At 40.3% G+C, this 24134-nt stretch overlaps 1 protein-coding gene across 1 annotated transcript in view; it reads right to left on the bottom strand.

Moving 5' to 3' along the window:
• LOC145415052 (glutamate [NMDA] receptor subunit 1-like) overlaps positions 1–24134 on the bottom strand; it is a 117864-nt gene that overhangs the window by 26352 nt on the left and 67378 nt on the right. The window contains exon 5 of the mRNA XM_080284467.1: positions 20060–20217. Within this exon, the coding sequence (XP_080140593.1) occupies positions 20060–20217 (158 nt within the window). The remainder of the gene's footprint in view (positions 1–20059; positions 20218–24134) is intronic.

The following is a 24134-nucleotide window of genomic DNA, read 5'->3' as shown; positions in this document are numbered from 1 at the left end:
AATCCCAATCAGGTCTTTTTCCACTTTTACCAAACTTGATTACATGACACTTGTCCACATTGAATTCCATTTGCCATGTACTACTCCATTCATGAAGTTTATTTAATTCTTCTTGTAGCTCTTTACAAAAGTCTGTGTTAGTAATTCTCCTTTGTATATTTGCATCATCTGCAAACATATTCAGATAGCTCTCATTTCCAGTGTTACTGTTTATATCATTTATATACACTAAAAACATGATTGGTGCCAGCACTGAACCCTGTGGTACTCCACTAGTCACTTCTTTCCATGATGAGTAGTTTCCTCTTAGTACTGTTCTCATTTCTCTTTTAATGAGAAAATCTTGCATCGAACAAAACAGTTTGCCTCGAATTCCTCCTTGAAGGTACAGTTTCCATAAATGTCTTTGGTATGGTACTGTGTCAAAAGCTTTCTTGAAATCTAAATGGATACTGTCCACCCATCCTTCTCTTTCCTGTATTGTGTTTGTTACTCTGTCATAGTAGCTCAACAGATTAGTAACACATGATTTTCCTTTTCTGAAACCAAACTGTCTTTCTGTTATCATACTGTGTTCTCCTAGATGATTTACCCAAGCTTTTCTTATAAGCTTTTCTAACTTGCTTACAACACTGGTCAGTGATACTGGTCGGTAGTTGAGTGGATTTTGTCTATTTCCTTTCTTGAATAAAGGGACAATATTTGCTTTCTTCCAAATATCAGGTAGTTTACCTTGACTCAAGGATTTCTTGATAATTAAAAATAATGGTTTACTTAACTCCTTTGCACATTCTCGTAGTACCCAACATGAAATTTCATCAGGACCACTTGCTTTCCCTCTGTCTAATTTACTTAACTCCTCCTGTATTACTTTTTCTTCTATTTGTATATCTGGTAGTATGTGTGGACATGCATGTTCCACATAGTCCCTCTCAAAATTTTTTTCTTCTGCAAAAACTAATCGGAAATTCTTATTTAGTGCTTCACAAATATCTTTCTCTTGTGTATAAGTGATTCCCTCGTCCGTAATGGATTGTATTATATCTTTTACTTTGGTTTAGATTCTGATGTAGCTGTAAAACAGCTTTGGTTGATCACTACTTTTATTTATTATATCCTCCTCAAACTGTTTTTGGGCTTCCCTCCTTATTCTTGTATAATCATTTCTTGCCTTTTTGTAATTATTATAACGCCCTTTCACTATTGTGTCTTATGTATCTATTCCACAACAAATCTCTTCTTTCTTTTGATTTTTTACATTCTGTATTGAACCATTTCTGTATTTTCTTATCTGCTTCTTTGTGCTGTGGGATGTACTTCTGGACTCCTATTTCATAAAATTCACAGAATTTTTTATATACAGCATTTAAATCTTGTCCTCTAAGCTCATTTTCCCAATCAACTTCTAAGAAATACTTCTTTAGGTCTTGATAATTTCCCTTTTTATAGTTTAGGCTCTTTTTGTAACTTTTTGCTGTTAAGTATGTCATATGCTATCCTGAAGTTGTAATTTAGTACTGCATGATCGCTTTTGCCGAGTGGAGGGTGATATATTAAACTGTCAGTATCATTTTCTTGCCTAGTAAATATTAGATCTAGCACTGAAGGTACATCGAGTCCTCTTTTTCTGGTGGTTTCCCTCACATGTTGCGTTAGGAAAAACTCTTGCACGAGATCCAGGAGCTCTTGGTCCCAACAGCTTTCTTGGCTAATTATATCTAGAGTATTCCAATTTATATTTGTATTGAAATCTCCAGTTAGTATAATTCTTTCTGATTTCTCTTCCATTTTATGTAGTAATGATCTTAAACTCTGAACTGTACTCTCTGCCAGGTCCTCATATTCGTCTCTTTCCCATGTGTTTGATCTGGGTGGCATGTACAAATTGGCTACAATTACTTTCCCTTCAGATGTGTTGATCTCTACTGCAATCAGTTCTACTTGTGATGGTATATCTAGTTTTATTTCATTGACTTTTAGATTTTTCTTAGTTAATATTATAATTCCTCCTCCTTTTTTTAAATTTCTGTCACTTCTCCATACATTGTATTCCTCTAAGTTTAGTACTGTATGTCATTGGATATCCTTGGTGTTAATTTTGTTTCAGTTAGGCATATTATATGTGGTTCATTTTCTATGACATAATCATTCATCTCTAATAATTTAGATAACATTCCATCCACCTTTGAGTACATCAACTTTATCATCTTGTTTATATACTTGTCATGACATGGTTCTACTACCTTCCTCCTTTTTAATCCCTCCTGTTTGTATACCACTTTCGTACCTACAATTCTATTACTTTGTAAAAAAAAAAAAAATGTGTTCCCCTCTTCTGATCTTCCCTCATTTTTTGTTTTTGCTTCCTCCCTCTTCTCTATCAGTAATTCCAGTTCCTCTTGTGTTAGGCATCTTTTTATCCATACATTTTTGAACTCCTCTTTTTCCATAAGATTCTTTGCATTTTTTAGTATCTCCTCCACAGTGTTTACACTCTGGAAAGTCACCTTTAGAGGTCTTGTTTTGCTTTTCTCGTATTTCCCTAACCTTTGTGTTCCTCTATGTCTTTACTACAGATTTCCACTGATACTTCTTTCAGTAAGCTCATTACATTTGCCATCTCCTTTTTGTCTCTTGTGATCTTGTTTTTTACTTCTTTCTCTTCTATACCAGTGATTACTATAGATTTGTTTATATCTACTGAATCTCTAACTAACTTTGGATTGTTTAGGATTATTCTTTTCACTTCCTGTTTAATGATGTATGCAGATGAGTGTGTGTGTGTGTGTGTTCTTACCTAATTGTTCTTACCTAAATGTATCTTTACAGGAATGAGTCAAGCTCGTACTGTCCCGTTTCTTAAACCATATTTATCGTACATATTTTTAAATTTGTGAATTGTTTTGGCACACACTATTTCATTCGGTAGTGCATTCCATTGATCAATTGCTCTGTTTGGGAAACTGAATTTCCTTACGTCTTTATCACCTCTCTTCTTATGCAGTTTTTTGCAGTGTCCTCTTGCTGATGCTTCTCCATATGTTAAGTAATCATTTATGTCTATTTTCTCCTTCCCTGATATGCACTTATATAGCATTATCATGTCACCTCTTTTCCTTCTGTCCTGTAGTGTTGGTAGATTCACTTTATTTAGTCTTTCTTCGTAGCTGAGGTCCCTTAAGCTTGGTATCCATCTTGTAGCAGCCCTTTGAACTTTTTCAATCTTGTCTATATGCTTTTTGAGATGATGACTCCAGACTACTGATGCATATTCCAGGGATGGTCTAATGAATGATGTTATTATCCTTCTTAGCATGTCTTCATTTATGTATGTGAATGCTATTCTCATATTTGCAAGCAGTGTATACATGTTCCATACCTTCTCGCTGATGTGGTCAGCTGGAGATAGTCTGTTATTGATAATCACACCTAGGTCTTTCTCTCTTTCTGATGTGTATAGGGTTTTATTTCCTAACTTATAATCCCAATCAGGTCTTTTTCCACTTTTACCAAACTTGATTACATGACACTTGTCCACATTGAATTCCATTTGCCATGTACTACTCCATTCATGAAGTTTATTTAATTCTTCTTGTAGCTCCCTACAAGAGTCTGTGCTAGTAATTCTCCTTTGTATTTTTGCATCATCTGCAAACATATTCAGATAGCTCTCATTTCCAGTGTTACTGTTTATATCATTTATATACACTAAAAACATGATTGGTGCCAGCACCAAACCCTGTGGTACTCCACTAGTCACTTCTTTCCATGATGAGTAGTTTCCTCTTAGTACTGTTCTCATTTCTCTTTTTATGAGAAAGTCTTGCATCCAACAAAACAGTTTGCCTCGAATTCCTCCTTGATGGTACAGTTTCCATAAAAGTCTTTGGTGTGGTACTGTGTCAAAAGCTTCTTGAAATCTAAATAGATACTGTCCACCCATCCTTCCCTTTCCTGTATTGTGTTTGTTACTCTGTCATAGTAGCTCAACAGATTAGTAACACATGATTTTCCTTTTCTGAAACCAAACTGTCTTTCTGTTATCATACTGTGTTCTTCTAGATGATTTACCCAAGCTTTTCTTATAAGCTTTTCTAATACCTTGCTTACAACACTGGTCAGTGATACTGGTCGGTAGTTGAGTGGATTTTGTCTATTTCCTTTCTTGAATATGGGGACTATATTTGCTTTTTTCCAAATATCAGGTAGTTTACCTTGACTCAAGGATTTCTTGAAAATTAAAAATAATGGTTTACTTAACTCCTTAGCACATTCTCGTAACACCCAACATGAAATTTCATCAGGACCACTTGCTTTTCCTCTGTCTAATCTACTTAACTCCTCCTGTATTACTTTTTCTGCTATTTGTATATCTGGTAGTATGTGTGGACATGCATGTTCCACATAGTCCCTCTCAAAATTTTTTTCTTCTGTAAAAACTAATTGGAAATTCTTATTTAGTGCTTCACAAATATCTTTCTCTTGTGTATAAGTGATTCCCTTGTCCGTAATTGTTTGTATTATATCTTTTACTTTGGTTTTGCTTCTGATATAGCTGTAAAACAGCTTTGGTTGATCACTACTTTTATTTATTATATCCTCCTCAAACTGTTTTTGGGCTTCCCTCCTTATTCTTGTATAATCGTTTCTTGCCTGTTTGTAATTATTATACGCCCTTTCACTATTATGTCTTCTGTATCTATTCCACAACAAATCTCTTCTTTCTTTTGATTTTTTACATTCTGTATTGAACCATTTCTGTATTTTCTTATCTGCTTCTTTGTGCTGTGGGATGTACTTCTCGACTCCTATTTCGTAAAATTCACAGAACTTTTTATATACAGCATTTAAATCTTGTCCTCTAAGCTCATTTTCCCAATCAACTTCTAAGAAATACTTCTTTAGGTCTTGATAATTTCCCTTTTTATAGTTTAGGCTCTTTTTGTAACTGTCATTGCTGTTTACTATGTCATATGCTATCTTGAAGTTATAATTTAGTACTGCATGATCGCTTTTGCCGAGTGGAGGGTGATATATTAAACTGTCAATATCATTTTCTTGCCTAGTAAATATTAGATCTAGCACTGAAGGTACATCAAGTCCTCTTTTTCTGGTGGTTTCCCTCACATGTTGCGTTAGGAAGAACTCTTGTACGAGATCCAGGAGCTTTTGGTCCCAACAGCTTTCTTGGCTAATTATATCTAGAGTATTCCAATTTATATTTGTATTGAAATCCCCAGTTAGTATAATTCTTTCTGATTTCTCTTCCATTTTATGTAGTAATGATCTTAAACTCTGAATTGTACTCTCTGCCAGGTCCCCATATTGATCTCTTTCCCGTGTGTTTGATCTGGGTGGCATGTACAAATTGGCTACAATTACTTTCCCTTCAGATGTGTTGATCTCTACTGCAATCAGTTCTACTTGTGATGGTATATCAAGTTTTATTTCACTGACTTTTAGATTTTTCTTAGTTAATATTATAATTCCTCCTCCTTTTTTAAAATTTCTGTCTCTTCTCCATATATTGTATTCCTCTAAGTTTATTATGTCATTGGATATCCTTGGTGTTAATTTTGTTTCAGTTAGGCATATTATTTATGGTTCATTTTCTCTGACATAATCATTCATCTCTAGTAATTTAGATACCATTCCATCCACATTTGAGTACATCAACTTTATCATCTTGTTTATATACTTGTCATGACATGGTTCTACTACCTTCCTCCTTTTTATTCCCTCCTGCTTGTGTACCACTTTCGTACCTGGAATCCTATTACTTTGTAAAAAAATTTCTTCTCCTCTTCTGATCTTCCCTCATTTTTTGTTTTTGCTTCCTCCCTTTTCTCTTTCAGTAATTCCAGTTCCTCTTGAGTTAGGCATCTTTTTATCCATAAATTTCTGAAGTCCTCTTTTTCCATAAGATTCTTTGCATTTTTTAGTATCTCTTCCACAGTGTTTACACTCTGGAAAGTCACCTTTAGAGGTCTTGTCTTGCTTTTCTCATATTTCCCTAACCTTTTGTGTTCCTCTATGTCTTTACTACAGATTTCCTCTGATACTTCTTTCAGTAAGCTCATTACATTTGCCATCTCCTTTTTGTCTCTTGTGATCTTGTTTTTTACTTCTTCCTCTTCTATACCAGTGATTACTATAGATTTGTTTATATCTACTGAATCTCTGACTAACTTTGGATTGTTTTGGATTATTCTTTTCACTTCCTTTTTAATGCTTTTTTCCTCCACCCTTGTTTCTATTCTTTCTTTACTTTCACCATTTCAGCATATGTGGTTTCCACATCATTTTTGTAGCTTTGCACAGTTTCATTCACCTGTTATCTTCTCCTCAATATCACTGCTTACTTGCCTAATTGTCTCTGTGTCATTTTTTAACTCTTCCATAACACTCTCGTGATTGACTACTGTACTTGCCATTCACTCATTTTCTTCCTAAGTGTACTCAATTCCACTGTTAGTTCACTGATGGTTGTGTCTTTCTTATTGGCCTCCCTTCCTAGTTTTTCTATTTCTTCCTTTTGCAAGTGCATCTGCTTCTTTATTTCATCAATTTCATTTTTGAAAGCCATTTCTAGTTTGTTTACACATTCAACCAGTCTATTGTGGGTCTCCACTTCAACCAGTTCTTGGTAGAAATCATCATTTTGCTTTTTACCTTTATCCCTTTTCTTTTCCAAATTTTCTTTACTAAAGTATGTATCCATTTTGCAATACTAAAAGTGCAGAGTAGGTACTTACAATCCCCGTGTTGTTGTAGTCTAAACAAACCTCAGATGATTCAGCGTATTCTTTCGTCTTGCTTCTCTTTCCTGTTTGAACAAGTCTTGTTTAAACTTATTATTTTTTTCCTTTTAATAATGAAAAATCATTTATTCTAACCTGGTACAGAGCTTGACTCATAAAAAGATACTAATTTAGGTAATGCCACTGGCCGTGTTGGTTCGGTACAGAGCGCCGATGTCGCACGTCCGCCTCGGTTGAATCCCTGTGTGTGTGTGTGTGTGTGTGTGTGTGTGTGTGTGTGTGTGTGTGTGTGTGTGTGTGTGTGTGTGTGTGTGTGTGTGTGTGTGTGTGAGAGAGAGAGAGAGAGAGAGAGAGAGAGAGAGAGATGATAACTCAAATCTGATGTATGCAGATGAGTGTTTCTTGCTGATAACAAACACATGGCTTCTGGACTGTTGCAGTCTTGCTGAGGTCTGTGAATGTCTCACTTTGATAACTTTTGATAAGTGATGTCTGTTTAACCCCTACACGCCAGTTGACGTGTATAGTCGCCACGATTTTGGGCGCAGAGCAACGCCAGTTGACGTGTATAGTCACAAGTGTCTTCCCGCCACCCTTTGAACTTTAACTTATCCTTACTCATCGATGAGACCACCTGGAGATGTGGGGATACTTTCATTTGAAAGAGGAAGAGTTGCTGAGTCTTATATACCCTTAATTTTTCTCTTGCTTTATAGTTTGGCAGATATTAGGGTTTGAAGGACGGGCATTTTTCTGAAATCATGAAATCCCCCCTATGGAGGAGCGTGTGACAAAAGAAAACCCCAGGCGTGTAGGGGTTAAGAAGCTGATTCCCAGTATGATGTGAGTGAATGGAGAGAGATCTGAATTGGTGCAATAACAGAAAAGAGATTAATGTGCAAAGAAAGTGGAAAGCAGATTAGGACAAGGAAGAAAGTGGCTTGTGCTTTAAGGGTCTTGATATTAGGCAGAGGTCTAAGTGTGGAGGCTGCACAAACATTGCATGAAGGTGTTTTTGTGCCCACATTAAAGTATCGGTGTGAGATCTTGCTGTGGAAGGAGAACAAAGAGTCGTGAGCAGGAGCAGTGACATTAGGGTTACTTAGGAAAATACTACATCTGAAGTGCGTAAGACAGAGTGCACTAGATGTGATTGGTGAAAGATATGAGTATCTTGACAGCACAGCTGAAGAGAGTGTGCTCAGATGGTACTGCAGATGAGAAGAGATATAGATAGCCCTATGAAATGTGTATCTGTGAGTGAGTCTGAAGGAAATTTCATTACAACTCTGACTGCAAGGGACCAATGCCATCATCAACTCATAATATCTACATGCTCACAGTCATTTATGAGTACTCACGCTTCCATTTTGCATTCCCATGTCCAAAAATGCATATCTCAACTGTGATAAAATATCTTGAACAGATATTTACTCTCTGCAGAATGCCAAGTTTCATTCAATTGGGCAGAGATGCATCTTTTATGTATCAAGCACTCAAGATATACCTTTCCCAGAACAAAGTTGCGGCAAGGAGAACTACAACATACCACCATGTTGGAAATTGTCAGATTAAAAGGTGCAATGACAACATCTGACATCATTTGAAGGGCAGTACATCTAGCTCTTAAGTCAAGAAACCTTCCTGATCAGCACTGGGAAAGAATGGCTCCAGATGCATTGCACTCAATAAGATTACTCTTATCAACTTCTACAAACACCACTCACCCTGCATGAACTGTTCTTCAGATTCATGCAACGCTCAACTCATGGGTCTTCGTTATCATTGTGGCTCACCACACCAGGAACAGTACTGCTTTGAAAATTTAAGCAGTCAAGCAAGAATGAACTAGCAGCTGATCAGGTTAATCTTACTGATGTCATCCCAACTTATGTCAACATAGGGTATCCTAATGGGAGTGAGTCTACAGCTTCAATTTGAGACATAGCCCCATGGCCTAAAGGTCCTATGGCTTCCACTGATATGTAAGATGTCAAGCCTAAATCTCAGGATGTGCTCCATCTAACACAAGCTGAAAGATTTTTGGATACTCCAACAAACTCTGTTACTGCCCCTAGTGAATCGCACGAAATGATCCCATTTTCACAGCAGTGAGAAGTCCGATTCTTCAAGAAGCAAGAAGGTCTACCCATGTTTCAAAATCTAACATTTATGGGACTGTAACTTAACTCTGCTCTGGGCTATATTCTTAAGTTCTTGCCTATTGTGATATTTTCTAAGGAGGGAGGTATATAACATTACCACTACATTATTAACATACTGTACAATACAAACTTTTACTATTTTTGTACTTATATGTCCTATCTTACCAGATAATGGAATACTAGTGAGGTACAACAATTTCTGTAAATGTATGGTAGCTACTGCTCCATCTTTATGTCTGAAAATTTGAATACACCTGCCCAAGACTTTAATTCGCTCTGTCATGTACACTAAGCTGTAATGGTTTTTCATTTTAACTGTGAAATACTACAAAGATATGTTCAAATTTGTGTTGAATAATGTTTAGATTTACCTTAAGAATATTTTGTAACACTATTCTCCTCTGTTCTTACAGAACAACTGTCAAATGAGCAGACTAAATATTGGACTAACACCAAGTATTTCATTACATCCCACCCCTTTCTTGTGCAGTAGTCTTTATGAAACATTTTGTAACTACTGTAGGAATTTCAAATTCTCCAACAAAATCTCTATTATCAATGTGAATCCATGACTGTAGTGGCCACAACACTGAAATGTTCCACAGCCATGAATGTCTTGAGGTCTGGTAATTTGTTTCTAACTGATCTATCACTGACAAAAGCTATCTGAGCGGGCTCCAGCCTTTTCCTGGAACCCTTTAGCTGTCCCCATTTCTCAGACAAATTGGTGTATCTGGTGGTAGTTCTATCTTTCTTGGCCCAGTTTCCTGCTTGCCATCAGAGGAAGAAGTCAGCAACTGTCATTCCCCAACCTGAGTATTATTGCTCCTCTGAGGTTTGAAGTCTGTCAGCTGCCATAAGACAGAGTCCTCCAATAAGGCAGAGTCCTCTGGTGACAGTCCCCCCCCCTCCTCTCTTTCTATCTCCCTCTATCTCTTAGGGGGTCTTCTAATTGTGATAAAGAACCTCCAGTGTTTTCTGAGAAAGTAACTCTATCTTTCTGAGGCCATTTCCTTGACTCTGAAGGAGAATATGTTGATGTTTGCTGTGTGTTTCCTGCACCACTTGCAACCACATCATGGCTTGACCTCAACAAGCTAAAGAGATGTTGATTATGGACATCACCAAAGTGAGCCTTCCCTCTAGCACTTAAATGTACACCATCATGAAGGAAAAATGTTTGTTGCCTATAGAACTCGTCAAATGGGTCAACAAATTTTACCCCTCGGCGGATGAAGTCAGTTAGTCTGGAATTTATGCCTATTGGTTTACTGATGTAACAATTATCAGCAGACACCCTTGGTAAAATGCAACTTATCATGCCTCAGTCTGTCTTGAACCTCATCTCATCAGCTGGAGTCATGGCATTACCTACAGTCTTCTCTGTAACACTAACCTTGATGTTCCTGATGGATCATTGCCAGTAACCTGGGCAATTATTGCAGTCCTCCTGTCCTTTACCCAGATTTTCTCTACTTCTCTAGCAATTTTCACTGTTTTAGCACCTGGAAAGGTTCTGACCTTCCTCTTACCCCTGTGGAGCTTTCCTATGTGAAACTTGTACCCACAAACCAGAGAATCACCAATCAGGAATGTCTGGGTTCCCCTGGCATTCACCAGACAGAAGGTGCTCATGTTTACTTTGTTATCTTTCATAGCCTTCACTGGCTGTTGCTTGTTCCCCCCTCCCACTTTGCACTCTTATCATTCAGATTCTCTCCTGTCTCTACTGGCGTTGGGTTGTGGCATATTCATTTGTTCACAATGCAAGGGCACTGAATCAGTCTGAGATGCTCAACCCATTTTTAAGTTTCTTGAGCTGGTTGTGCACCTTTCTGTGTACAGTTTCATGGCTTTCAAACCCCTTATCATCTTCAACTGGAACCAGTACCATGCTCTCACTGATACTGATATCTTGCTCAGAACCTGCTACCTAGCCTCCTACTATAGCGGTGGGTGGAGATCTGACCTTTTTCAGGGTTGGCTTACAGTCTTCAGACTTATGATTTCATCTTTTAGTCTGTCAATCTCCTTCTGACCTTCAGCAACTTCCTTTCTTATGCAGCTAATTTCTTTCTCATAGTTTTTTAGTATCTCCTTTACCTCTCTTGCATCTTTTGTATGCTTTTTCCCATGCTCACAAAAGAGGCAGATGATGTCATTGTCAATTTTGGCATATGTTCCTTCTTTGAAGTCAATACACCACTATTTTTTTTGCATCTACAGCAAGTAGGTTTCAGTTTCTGGATACCAGTTGTTTAACTACTTCCATAGTGTTTAGTTCTAACTTTTCAAGGTGTTGGTACTGATTTGCTAAAATTTCAGAAAAACTGTGTGACCAATAACTAATTCATATGGAGAGGGAGAGTGTAGGTCAGATATTTGTGTTTAAGATGATGTTTGTTCTAAGATAATTATTGGAAAAACACTTAAAGAAGGGAAAGAAGCTGTATGTTGTCTTCATAGCTCTGGAGAAAGCATATGACAGAGAAAATAGAGAAGGAATGTGGAGGGTGCTAAAAAATATATGGAGTAGATAGGAAATTAGTGGTAGGTGGGGGCACTCACAATCCATTCACTCAATGATAGTGCAGCTCTGAGTGTCTGTCCTTTCCTCTCTTCCTTCCTTCCTCTTCTCTTTCTTCCCTTCATTCTTTCCTCTTCCTTCTGCCTACAGGTGACTTTACACTCCTTCTTCTGCCTTTCCTTCCTTCACTCTTTCCTCTTCCTTCTACCTATGGGTGACTCTACACTGAGTGACAAGCCAAATGGTTTCCTGTATACCAGGAAACCATTTACCACACTGGGTGGTAACCACATAACCAACTTACGGCACCTGGTGGTTTAGTGGGTAATGAACTCCTGCGGTCACACCACCCACCCCTCCTACCACCACACCCACACACCATCCGCCACCGACTTGCACCCTCACCTCCCACCTCGACCCCCTACCACCCCCCACCACCCCACCTCAAACCCCCACTGCCCCCAAGTTCTCCCACCATCTCCCCAATACCTCCCACTGCCCCCTGCCACCCCTAACCCCCACTCTCCCACCATCCCTACCCTCCCCACCCCATCCCCATCCCCTACACCCCCCACAACCCCCAATCCCCCCAACCACTTCCCCACCACCCCTAACTCCCCCCACCATCCCCCCCACCATCCACCACCCACCACCCCCTGCTGCACACTCTCTACCCCCACCACCCCCAACCCCCCACCCTCCTCAACCCCACACCCCCAACACCTCCAAACCCTCCACACACCCCAAACAACACCATCCCTCCATCCCTCACTGCCACCCCCACCCTTCTCCCCCCACCCCCTCCCCATCCCCCTTACAACCCCAACCCATCACCCCCCACCCCCACCCCCCACCATCCCCAAGCACCCCGTCCCAATCCCCGCACCACCCCACAACCCCCACAAATCCCCCACCATATCGCATCTGCCGATTATGTCCGTCTTGAGCGTGCGTCAAAACTTTCCGATGACCGTCTTTTAGGAGTTAAGGTGCTCCAATCGGATTGAGCCTGTGTAGGTTTATATCCAAGGGGTGGCTGGGGTTTATTGCTCATGCAATGCCATTCAGGGATGAGAAAGGTTGGTCACTCATCTTAAATGTCAGGACCAACTTGTCTCGCCCCAGGCTCCTATGTTCCTCAGGAAGCGGCACAGGATTGCCTGATGGATGGATGGATGGATGGAGATAGGAAATTACTGAATGTTACAAGTATGAATGCCTGAGCAAGGGAGTCAGTGTGTTTGAAGAGTGAATGAAATGAGTTCTCCGTGATTTGGATTCTGGACTGAAACAGGGCTGTTATGTCAGCACACTTTCAGTCTACGATCGTTTCATTTATAAAGGCCCCAACATACTTGCATGCATCAGCCTTCGCCACCTAATGGCAGTTCTCCACGCTGTTCGATCTCTGGCAGCCTCCCTATCCAGTCCCTTATCCCTGAGGTCACACTGTGGCCTCATCCCAGGTCTTTTTTGGTCTGCCTCTCACAACTCCACCTACAATGTTCACACTTCTCATTTTCTGCACCCACTTATCCTCTCCACATGCCCAATCATCTCAATCTACCTCTCCTCATCAAAACACCAATACACTCCAGTCCCATCCTTCCTCTTAACTCTTCCATCATAAACCAAGCTCCTCCAGGCCTAACATTCAAGGACACACCACTTAATCACTGTCATTTCTGTATGTTTGAGCCTGTGAATATCCACCTCCTCTACTGCCCAGGTCTCACTACGATACAGCATTACACTCCTAATACATGCTGCATACAATGATCCCTTAGCACGGAGGGAGAGCCCTCTCAATGTCAGGAGAGGCAACAGCTCCCTGAACTTCTTCTAACCACTCCTCACTCTACCAACAAGCCAGCCCCAGCTCCATCTCCAGCACATATCATGTCTCCCAAGCAGCAAAACTCTTCCACGCACTCAAGAGACTCACCAGCAATACCAATCCTTTCTTGCCTGACAATCTCCACATGTTCTCCTAGACACACCACACACATGAAATCAGCATTATCTCAGAGTCTACCTCTGATATGCACCCACGGATCACAAACACTGCACAATATGGAATAACTTCCCACACCCTTGTGGATGCATTTGAAAAAAAGGAAAAAACATTTATCATATAAATGGGTTCAATGGGTATAAATTTCGCGCCAAGGATCACCGAACCATCAAAGTCTAAAAACATGTTTCAAACTTACTTAAATTGGCAGTTATTTCATTTCAACACATTTCACTTCCTTCTTACCACCAAAATTAAGTTTAAAAATTAGTTTTCAACTAACCAAAATTGGTAGTTACTTCACTTGCTGCTTGAATTCCATTAAACTACTGTCCCATTACTGACACTGGCTGAATTCAAAGGCCATCTTGGAATGAACAAATGACTGCAGGCTTGCATGTCAGTGATTGTATAAGCAAAAATATCTCCTAACTTTTAAGTCATCATACAGTAAACTCTCAATTATCCGTCATTGTAATAACCGGATCAAAGAAATATCCGGTGCTTTTTGCTCGGTAGAATTTGGCAGTATCTTAGGAAGCAACTGGTAGTCCTTTGCAATACAGCGCAGTCTCGTTATATGACACCTTGTTATGTCATAAATCGCTACAATGATAATTAAAGAGTTGTACCCCGTCTCTGTACAACATTAAAATATTAACTGCGATTTTGCTACAATGATGTTTTCAATGGTCACCTCTGAGAATCTCATGTGGATGTGGTGATGCACGCAAGCCAGAATGGCTACCCTAGTGTTTACATTGGATGTGATCATTGCCTTTAGTTCATATTTTGTGCATGAAAGGCCACTGAAACACTACTGTTATTGCCAAATAACGGTGCAAGCACTTAACAATAGTACAGTATGCAATAGTAAGTGAAGTGATACTTTTCTGTGTGTGAAGTACAGAAACTTATGACATGGATATTGTGTCAACCTTATATAACCATCATCTCCTTTTTGGACCTACTCTTGCATGAAAAGCCACTGAAACACTGTTGTTACAGCCAAATAACAGTGCAAGTGCTTAACAAATAGTGCAGTGTGTAGTATCACGTAATGTGCCACTTTTTTGTGTGTGACATACTGAAACTTGTGACTTGGAAGACATGTCAATCTTTCATAACCATCATCCTCTTTTTGAGCCTCTGCACATCCAACTGAGCAAAGGTGCCCGCCCAGTGTTTACACCTTTTGTTTTATTTTGTGCATGAAAGACCACTGAAACACCAATCACCAAATAACAGCACAGGTACTTAACATATAATGCAGTGCGTGATAGTAAGTAAAGTCATACTGTATCTTTTTGTGTGGAGTGGTTGTCCAGACCATCCAAATGTCCCCCATCCTGAGGGGGGGGGGGGGGGCCTTGGTAATGACTCATACCAGCATAGGACAAACTTCAGGTGGGTGGCAGAGGTTTTTTAGGTCATTTTAGGCTTTGTGATTGAGGCCACCCTCCCTAACCACACTGAACCCATGTTAAATAGAACTCATTATGCAATATTTCTTTATGCAATAGGTCTTTATGCAACAGGGCTTGATGCAACCCTATTGTATAATGAGGTTGGACTGTATATATATAGTATATAGACAGGTAGATACTGGTAGACAGATAGATAGGTAGACTGATAAAGATAGATATGTAGATTGATAGACAGACAGGCAGATAAAGTATAGATAAACAGACAGACAAATAGATAGAGACTGATCGATACAGACACACACAAACAGCGGTTTACAGCATATGTAAATATATGTGCATGCACAACAAAGAAGGTTGCTGGTTCTATGAAAACAGTGATAAGAAACAGGGAAATGAGCATGGAAGTGAAAAAGTTACTACATGACAGTATTGTGATACCAACTCTAACGTATGGAAGTGAAGCTTGGACCTTGTTGGAGGGACACAAGTCAAGAGTGAGAGCAGTGGAAATTAGTTATTTGAGAGGAGCATGTGGAGTCACATGGAGAGAAAGACTAACAAATAAGAATGTGAGGGAGCATTTTGGTGTGAATGTGGATGTGATAGGAAGCATTAGGAGAAACACATTAAGGCAGTCTGGACATGTTGAGAGGATGGAGAGTTAGAGACTGATGAGGAGAGTGTATGTAAGTGAGGTGGAGAGGGAGAGAGGAAGGGGGAGGCCAAGGATGAGATGGAGGGATGGAGTGGAGAGGTATATGAGGGAGGGGGGTGTGAGCTAGGAGCAGGGCAGTGAAATGGCGGGGGACAGGGCGACGTGGAGGCGATTTGTTTGTGGCCACTCCGTATGGGATTAAGGCATCTGGCAATAAATAGATAGACATATCATCCATACTGATAAGAGCTGACCTGCCAGAAATATGACACTGTATGTAGAAAATCTGACTCTCACCCTACCTTTTTATATGTTACTCCATTTTTATTCCTGAGTTTTTGAGATATTTTCAGGTAATTATAAAATTACAAGCAAAATTAATTAGCTTCTGACATGGACTTTTGTAAACTTTCATAAAACTTCGGCAGGTTTTAAAGAGATATTTAACATCTGAGAACCAGTGACAGACATGTTAAACATTACAGCTCATTGCAGTGAATGACCATGTGAAAATAATACAACCAATACTATTACAGTAATCTTCCCAATATCTGATGTAATACAGTCAAAGGCATGTCGAGGAAGTGGTTTTGTCCGGATACTGGGCCCCTGCCTCCTGGACTGGTACTCATGGATCCTAACCCAGCCTAACTCCGAGAGCCACCCAAATAACTCCCTACCGGACGCGCAGAGCACCTATTTAAGACCCTATTCACACAAATAAGGGACATAAAGCATGAAATAAATGGAAAGGAACCAGAGAATGAGGAATTAGAAGTGAGTATGGAAAATATTTAGCTGTGTACAGGGTACTTACAGCACATTCGTGGCCGCCTCCTCTAAGGCTCTGGCAGTGGTGAAAATGCTCTTGAAGCACTTACAGTAAGCCAGTGTTGTGCTGCACTTAATTCTTTGCACTGTGAGAGTAGAAGCATGCATGGACAAGTTTGAGAGGAGCGAGAGAGTGCTGTTGATTGGAGACATGAATGGCAAAGTTGGGAATGTACGAGTGGATGGAGTGGTTGGTCAGTGGGGTGTGCCAGCTGAAGTAGATGGGAATGGTAGTGCTTTGGTGGACATCTGTGCTGGTAAGGGGTTGGCAATAGCCAACACCTACTTTCGGCATAAGATGATCCACCGGTATACATGGAGAGTAATGAGGAGGATGGATGGTGAACTTGTTGAGCGAAAGGCAATGATAGACTACGTGTGTGTGGATGAGCGAATGAGAAGACAAGTGTTGGATGCAAGGGTGTGGAGAGGGTGGGGGAATGGAGTCTCGGACCATCACTTAGTGATGGCCAAGGTAGAGCTGCAAAGAAAGTGGTTGAGGAGGTGAAGGGGAAGACAGGAGGAAGCAGCTCCTGTGAGAAGAGTGGAGAAATTGCAAGATAGTGAGAAGAGGACAGAGTATAAGAGCATAGTGGAAGAAAGATTGGGAAGGTATGAGCTAGAGCAGATGGAAGGGGTGGAAGACGTATGTAAGATATTCACGGAAGAGATAAGCGCAGCGTGTGAGGCGGTTTGTGGAGTGAGGAGGAGATGCAAGGGTGTGCAAGGGACAGCATGGTGGAATGATGAGGTGAAACGAGCTGTGGAACAAAAGAAGAAGGCATATGGTGAATGGTTAGCGAGTAGAGGTAGGGGAGAAGATGAGAGAGAGAAGAGAGAGGTATATGTGAGCAGGAGAAGGGAGGTTAAGAGACTGGTGAAGGAGAATAAGAAGAAAGTGGATGAAGAGTTTGGGAGGAATCTGAGTGTGAAATGGAGGGAGAGTAAGAAATTGTTTTGGAAGGAGGTAAAGAAAGTAAGGCAGTGTGAAAGGGGAAAGAATAGGGGAGTGAAAGACAGGAATAATAGATTGTTGGTGGAGAAGAGAGAGAAATTGAGGAGATGGAAGGAGCACTTTGAGGATTTGTTGAATGTAGAGAGTGAGAGCAGTGTGAGTATAAGTGGTTGGGGAATGGCTGAGAGAAGAAGAGATGAGAGGAGGGAGGAAGAGATCAGTAGGTCGGAAGTAGTGGAAGCGATGAAGAAGATTAAGCTGGGAAAGGCCCCAGGAATTGATGGAGTGTGTGGTGAAATGCTTAGGTATGGGGGTGAGATTGTTGTGAAGTGGATATGGAAGTTGTGTAGATTGGCTTGGGAAGAGGGAAGGGTTCCAGAGGACTGGAAAACAAGTATAATTGTTCCTCTGTACAAAGGAAAAGGGGAGAGAGAAGTATGTGGTAACCATAGGGGTATTTGCCTTCTTAGTGTGACTGGTAAAATATATGGTAGAATACTCATTGATAGGGTTAGGCATATGACAGACGAGCTAGTTGGAGAAGAACAAGGGGGATTTAGGAAGGGAAAAGGGTGTGTAGATCAGATATTTGTTCTAAGATGTTTAGTGGAGAAGTATCTAGAGAGGGGAAGGAAAGTGTACGCTGCCTTCATGGACTTGGAGAAAGCTTATGACAGAATAGATAGGAAAGGTATGTGGAAGGTATTAAGAATATATGGAGTGGAGGGGAAATTGTTGAGTGCTGTGAAGAGTATGTACGAGGGAGCAAGGGCTACGGTGCGAGTGGATGGTGAGCTGAGTGAGTTCTTTGATCTCAATGTGGGACTGAAACAGGGGTGTGTAATGTCTCCATGGCTGTTTAATATATATATGGATGGGGTTGTAAAGGAGGTACAAGGTAGGACAGTGGATGTGGGGGTGGCCCTAATGAATGAGGGTGAGATTTCGAAGCTTCCGGTGTTGCTGTTTGCTGATGATACAGTATTGTTGAGTGAAGATGAATGGGAGTTGCAACGTTTGGTGAATGAATTTGGGACAGTGTGTAGGAGGAGGAAGCTGAAAGTTAATGTAAACAAAAGTAAAGTTATGGTGTTTGAGAGGAATGAAGTCACAGAGTGTGCAGTGAGGTTGGATGGTGAGGATATGGAGAATGTGAGTGCATTCAAGTACTTGGGTAGTGTGATAATTAAGGATGGAACTTTGGGGGATGAAGTACGTGAAAGGGTACAGCAGGGAAGGAAGGTTGTTGGCACACTGAAAGCAGTGATGAGAAATAGGGAGGTGAGTATGGAAGTTAAGAAGTCACTGCATGATGGTATTGTGATCCCTACCCTGACGTATGGAAGCGAGGTGTGGACCTTGCAAGAGGGGAACAAGTCAAGAGTGAGAGCAGTGGAAATGAGTTACTTGAGAGGAGCATGTGGAGTGACGTGGAGGGACAGGTTGACGAATGAAGAAGTGAAGGAATGTTGTGAGGTAGATGTGGATGTGGTTGAAAAGATTAGGAGAAATACACTGAGGTGGTTTGGACATGTGGAGAGGATGGAGAATGAAAGACTGACTAAGAGGGTGTATGTAGGTGAGGTGGAGGGAGGGAGAGGGAGGGGCAGACCGAGGATGAGGTGGAGGGATGGAGTTGAGAGGTATATGAGGGAGGGGGGGGTGAGTTGGGGAGAGGGGAGTCAAATGGTGGGTGACAGAGTGACTTGGAGGCGTTTTGTCTGCGGCCACCCTTTGCGGGATTAGGGCGTCGAGCTATAGATAGATAGATAGACTGTGAGTTATAATTGTTTAACACTGCACATTCTGTTCTTAATTGCATCACGCCAGTTTCAACTGCCAGTTTGCACTCCATACTTATTCCTTTGCACTCTACATTCTAATTTCTTAACACACAATACTATAAATTCCCATGTGGTCTAGTGGTGAGGTATTGCAGTTTATTCACTGTTTATTCACAAAAACAAGCACGTGCGGTATCCATTGTGATGAACATCTACTCACGATGGTAGTTAGGCGGTAACTGGGGAGGGGAGGGATGGCAGGGGGCCGGCGGCTGTGCGAAAACACAGTCGTTCAGCACCATGTGCCAAGCTCAAATTATGGGTGGGAAAAAAATTCGGATTTTTTTTTTGTTTTTTGTTTTTTGGTCATTTTTGGGTGCCGAAGGTCCAGGCCCAAAAGGTCCGGGTAGTGGGCATCCGGATAATAAAGAGATTACTTTTCATCCATAGTACTAATGAAAATTGTGTGTGAGGGTGGGGGTTACAATCTACTGTATGTACAGTAGAGCTGCTCCTCTATTTACAAACTTCATTGATTTCAAGAATTGGCTCATATTTCAAAAAGTCTGTAAGACAAAATCCACTAATGCCAAAAGCCAAATACAGTACGGTACATAACTTCCATTGGGGAACAAAGACAGAAACAATAATCCAATGTTGTACCAAATGTTTCATATAATTGCAATCACTAATACCACTGTCATGAAGTCTTGATACATACTGTATACAGCATTTTGTAGATGTCTCTGAAAAAAATATGACTAAACAATTCTCAAAAAGATTCATATCTCCAAAGTTCGTAAGTCAAAAGTCTGAAAGTAGAGGAACAACTGTACATGTGAGTAGATTATTGAACCAGGAAGCTTATCATCAATTCATACATTAAGTCAGAAGAAAGAATGAACATTCATAATATATGCTAGATGTTGGATAAGCTCACCCAGCTTTAACTGCAGCAATGGCTGCCTCCGCAGTTGGGTAATTGTTACCCTCCATGGTTCTGTACATGTTACTCAGCTCCACCTGCCGCCTGAAGTACATATCCACCGAAGATCCTTTCACTGTTGCATAAGTGAAGTTTTCCATGGGGTTACGTAACTGAGAAGAAAAGAAAGTAAAGAAGTAAAATGAATAACACAGCATTTATGTTGGTGTAAATAGTTCCTATGCTCCTGATAAAGGGGAAGTATATTACTGAATGGTGTGTGGATGGATGATAGAGTTCCTTTACACTGCATGCCTCTTCTTCTAGTTCTTGTTGCAACCCTGCCATATCTGGACATGAACTCAATGGGCAGGAAACTGGCCACTTCAACCTGGTGCTCCCAGAGATCTTTTGTTGAGATTGTGTTGAAGGATCACCTCTTTTGTGAAAAAGGTACAGTTATAGACAGATGAAAATATAACAACAAGTTCTGCCTCACTGTGGCTGACTGCTCACTGCACTGGCAAACAATAAATGAGGCACAAATATTCACTTTGGGTTCAGTCAGGTGTCAGGTCAAAGCAAATCTTGAAGTGCCTGTCTACATGACTAAAACTAATATAATGTGTTATTAAACCTGTTGTATAATGATGATGATGATGATAATGATGATGATAATAATATAAAAAAAAAAAATAATCTATCTATCTATCTATAGCCCGACGCCCTAATCCCGCAAAGGGTGGCCGCAGACAAAACGCCTCCAAGTCACTCTGTCACACACCATTTGACTCCCCTCCCCCCAACTCACCCCCCCCTCCCTCATATACCTCTCAACTCCATCCCTCCACCTCATCCTCGGTCTACCCCTCCCTCTCCCTCCCTCCACCTCACCTACATACACCCTCTTAGTCAGTCTTTCATTCTCCATCCTCTCCACATGTCCAAACCACCTCAGTGTATTTCTCCTAATCTTTTCAACCACATCCACATCTACCCCATAATAATAATAATAATAATAATAATAATAATAATAACTGTAGTAGTAGCAGTAGTAGTAGTAATAATAATAATAATAATAATAATAATAATAATAACTGTAGTAGTAGTAGTAGTAATAGTAATAATAATAATAATAATAATAATAATAATGAGTAATAATAATAATAATAACTGAAGTAATAATAATAATAATAATAAATAATAATAATAAATGTAGTAATAATAATAATAATAAAAATAATAATACACTAATGATAATAATAATAATAATAATAATAATAATAATAATCTATCTATCTACTGCCAGATGCCTTAATCCCATAAGGGGTGGCCACAAACAAATCACCTCCATGTCACCCTGTCCCCTGCCATTTCATTGCTCTGCTCCCACCAGCTCACACCTGTCTCTCATATACAGTACCTCTCCACTCCATCCCATCCTTGGCCTCCCCCTCCCTCTCCCCCCCTCTACCTCACTACTCATATACACTCTCCTCATCAGTCTCTCACTCTCCATCCTCTCCACACGGCCAAAAATAATAATAATATTAATAATAATAATAATACAGTAATAATAATAATAATAATAATAATAACTATGATAATTATAATAATCATAACAATAACATTTAACTATCGGCCTATCTGTTTTATAGCCAGATGCCTTAATCCCAGATGGAGTGACCACAACCAAATTTCTTCCATGTCACCCTGTCATCTACCATCACGCTGCCCTCTCTCTAAATCACCCCCCCCCAATATCTCATCTCATCTCCTTGGTCTCTGCCTCCCCTTCCCCCCCCCCTTCTCCATCACATTCACATACACTCTCCTAGTCAGTCTGTCGTTTTCCATTCTCTCCATATGGTCAAGTATATGAGGAGCTTGGAAGTAAGACTACCGGTACCTATCTGCCAAGAGCCAAAAAAGCCAATTAATGAAATTAAAGTTGTGCAACTTGTGTTTAACCATAACTCAAGACTCAATCAAAATACTGTACTTTCAAGACAACTGACATAGGGTACTGTTTGGTACAGCACTATACTTCATGATGTGATATTGAAGCACAAGCTAGTAACTGAGAATGCATTTTTTTTTTTTTCTTCCAAGGGGATACACTTGACATGTCAGTACCTGCAACAGAATTTATTTATTTTTCTTGATTCTTGTTTTATTGGTGATAAAAGTTTATTTCTGCCCCTTGTAAAATTTCAATATACTGTAACTACGTTCAAAAGTTATGGTGCAAGATTACTGTGTGCACACTATAACTGCTTTCTATGGCAAAAACAGGATGTTATTTACAGTAATGGAGCATAATAATAAACCTTTAGCTCAAGCATTTGCACACACACACACACACACACACACACATTGGCGGATAAGATTCACAGTTTAATTGTGTGTTCTCTGGAAGTAGGAAAAGTGCATCGGGAATGGAAGAGGGCCAATGTGGTACCAGTTCATAAGGGAGGGAACAAGGAAGAATCCCTGAATTATAGACCAGTGTCCCCGACCAGCATGGTTGCAAAATTATGCGGGAGAATCCTGAAAGACGGATGGATAAAATATCTGGAGGAGATGAACATTTTGGCTGAAAGTCAGGATTCAGAAGTGGAAGGTCGTGTGTTTCCAACTTGTTGAGCTTCTACTCAAGAGCGATTGACGTGCTACAGGAGAGAGACAGTTGGGTGGACTGAGTTTATTTAGATTTGGGGAAAGCCTTTGACAAGGTACCCCACAAGCAACTAACGTGAAAATTGGAGCACATAGGAGGACTGAAGGGAAACCTCCTGAAGTGGATGAACAACTTCCTGAGAGACCGACAAATGAGGATAGTAGTAAAAGACAGGATGTCTGGATGAAGGGAAGTAACAAGTGAAGTCCCACAGGGCTCGATGTTAGTGCCCATAAAGTTCCTGATTTACATAAATGATATGGTAGATGGAATGAACAGTTATCAAGTCTGTTTGCTGGTGATGCAAAGATCATGAGGAGAGTAAAAGTTAAGGAAGACTGTAAAATGTTGCAGGGGAACCTGGATAGGATTCATGATTGGAGCTGGAAGTGGTGAATGAAATTCAATGCAAAAAAATGTAAAATATTGGAAATGGGTAAGAGTACCAAGAGGCCATCCCTAAATAATTTGATGGGTAATGAACCAATCACAGAAGCAACAGAAGAGAAAGTCTGGGTGTGCTGGTCCAGGATAGTTTGTCGCCTGAAAAACACATTAACAAGACAGTTAGAGAGACGTATAATCTCTTGACTAACATAAGAGTAGCATTTCATTACATGGATGAGGAGATGGTGAAAAAATTGGTAGTGGCCATGATCCGCCCCAGGTTGGAATATGCGGCAATAGTGTGGTCCCTACACAAAAAGAAAGATATAAACAAGATCAAGAGAATACAAAGAACAGCAACCATGATGGTCCTTAGCTTGGTAGGTCTGTCGTACACAGAGAGGCTGGAAAAGCTGGATCTGCCTTCCTTAGAAGAAAGGAGAGAGAGGGGTGACATGATTGCAATGTTCAGGGACATGATGGGAGTAGATAAAATTGACAGAAAAGATCTGTTTGCCTGGGATGAAAGAGTAACAGGAGAACATAGAATGAAACTGAAAAAGCCAAGTCACTTGAAGGATATCAAGAAATATAGTTTTCCATATAGATGCATAAACCTGTGGAATAACCTTGACAAAGAGCTTGTCCAGTCTAAAAACTTCAACACGTTCAAAGCAAAATTTGATTTATTGAGAAACAGAAACGGGACTCCATGAGGTACCTCATTTCCTGTATATAGCAACTAGGTAAATACACAAACACACACACACACACACACACACACACAAACACACACACACACACACACAAACACACACCCACACACACACACACACACACAGAGGCAGGCAAAAACGTTATCACTCCCCCTCCTAAAGGCAGGCGATATCTACATCACAGCTGGGGTGGAGCCAGCTGCTGCCAGTTTTTTGTGGATCTTGCATGATCGGTGTTGCTCGTCCTTTCAAAAAATTACGCAAAAAATCTTGATCAATGAGCTCAGTACTTTAGAGGTTAATGGAA

This window comes from Coenobita brevimanus, chromosome 101 (assembly GCF_032717465.1).
Source record: "Coenobita brevimanus isolate Jiangsu-jjx chromosome 101, ASM3271746v2, whole genome shotgun sequence".
Taxonomy (NCBI): Eukaryota; Metazoa; Arthropoda; class Malacostraca; order Decapoda; family Coenobitidae; genus Coenobita; species Coenobita brevimanus.
This window is presented reverse-complemented; position numbering and strand designations above follow the sequence as displayed.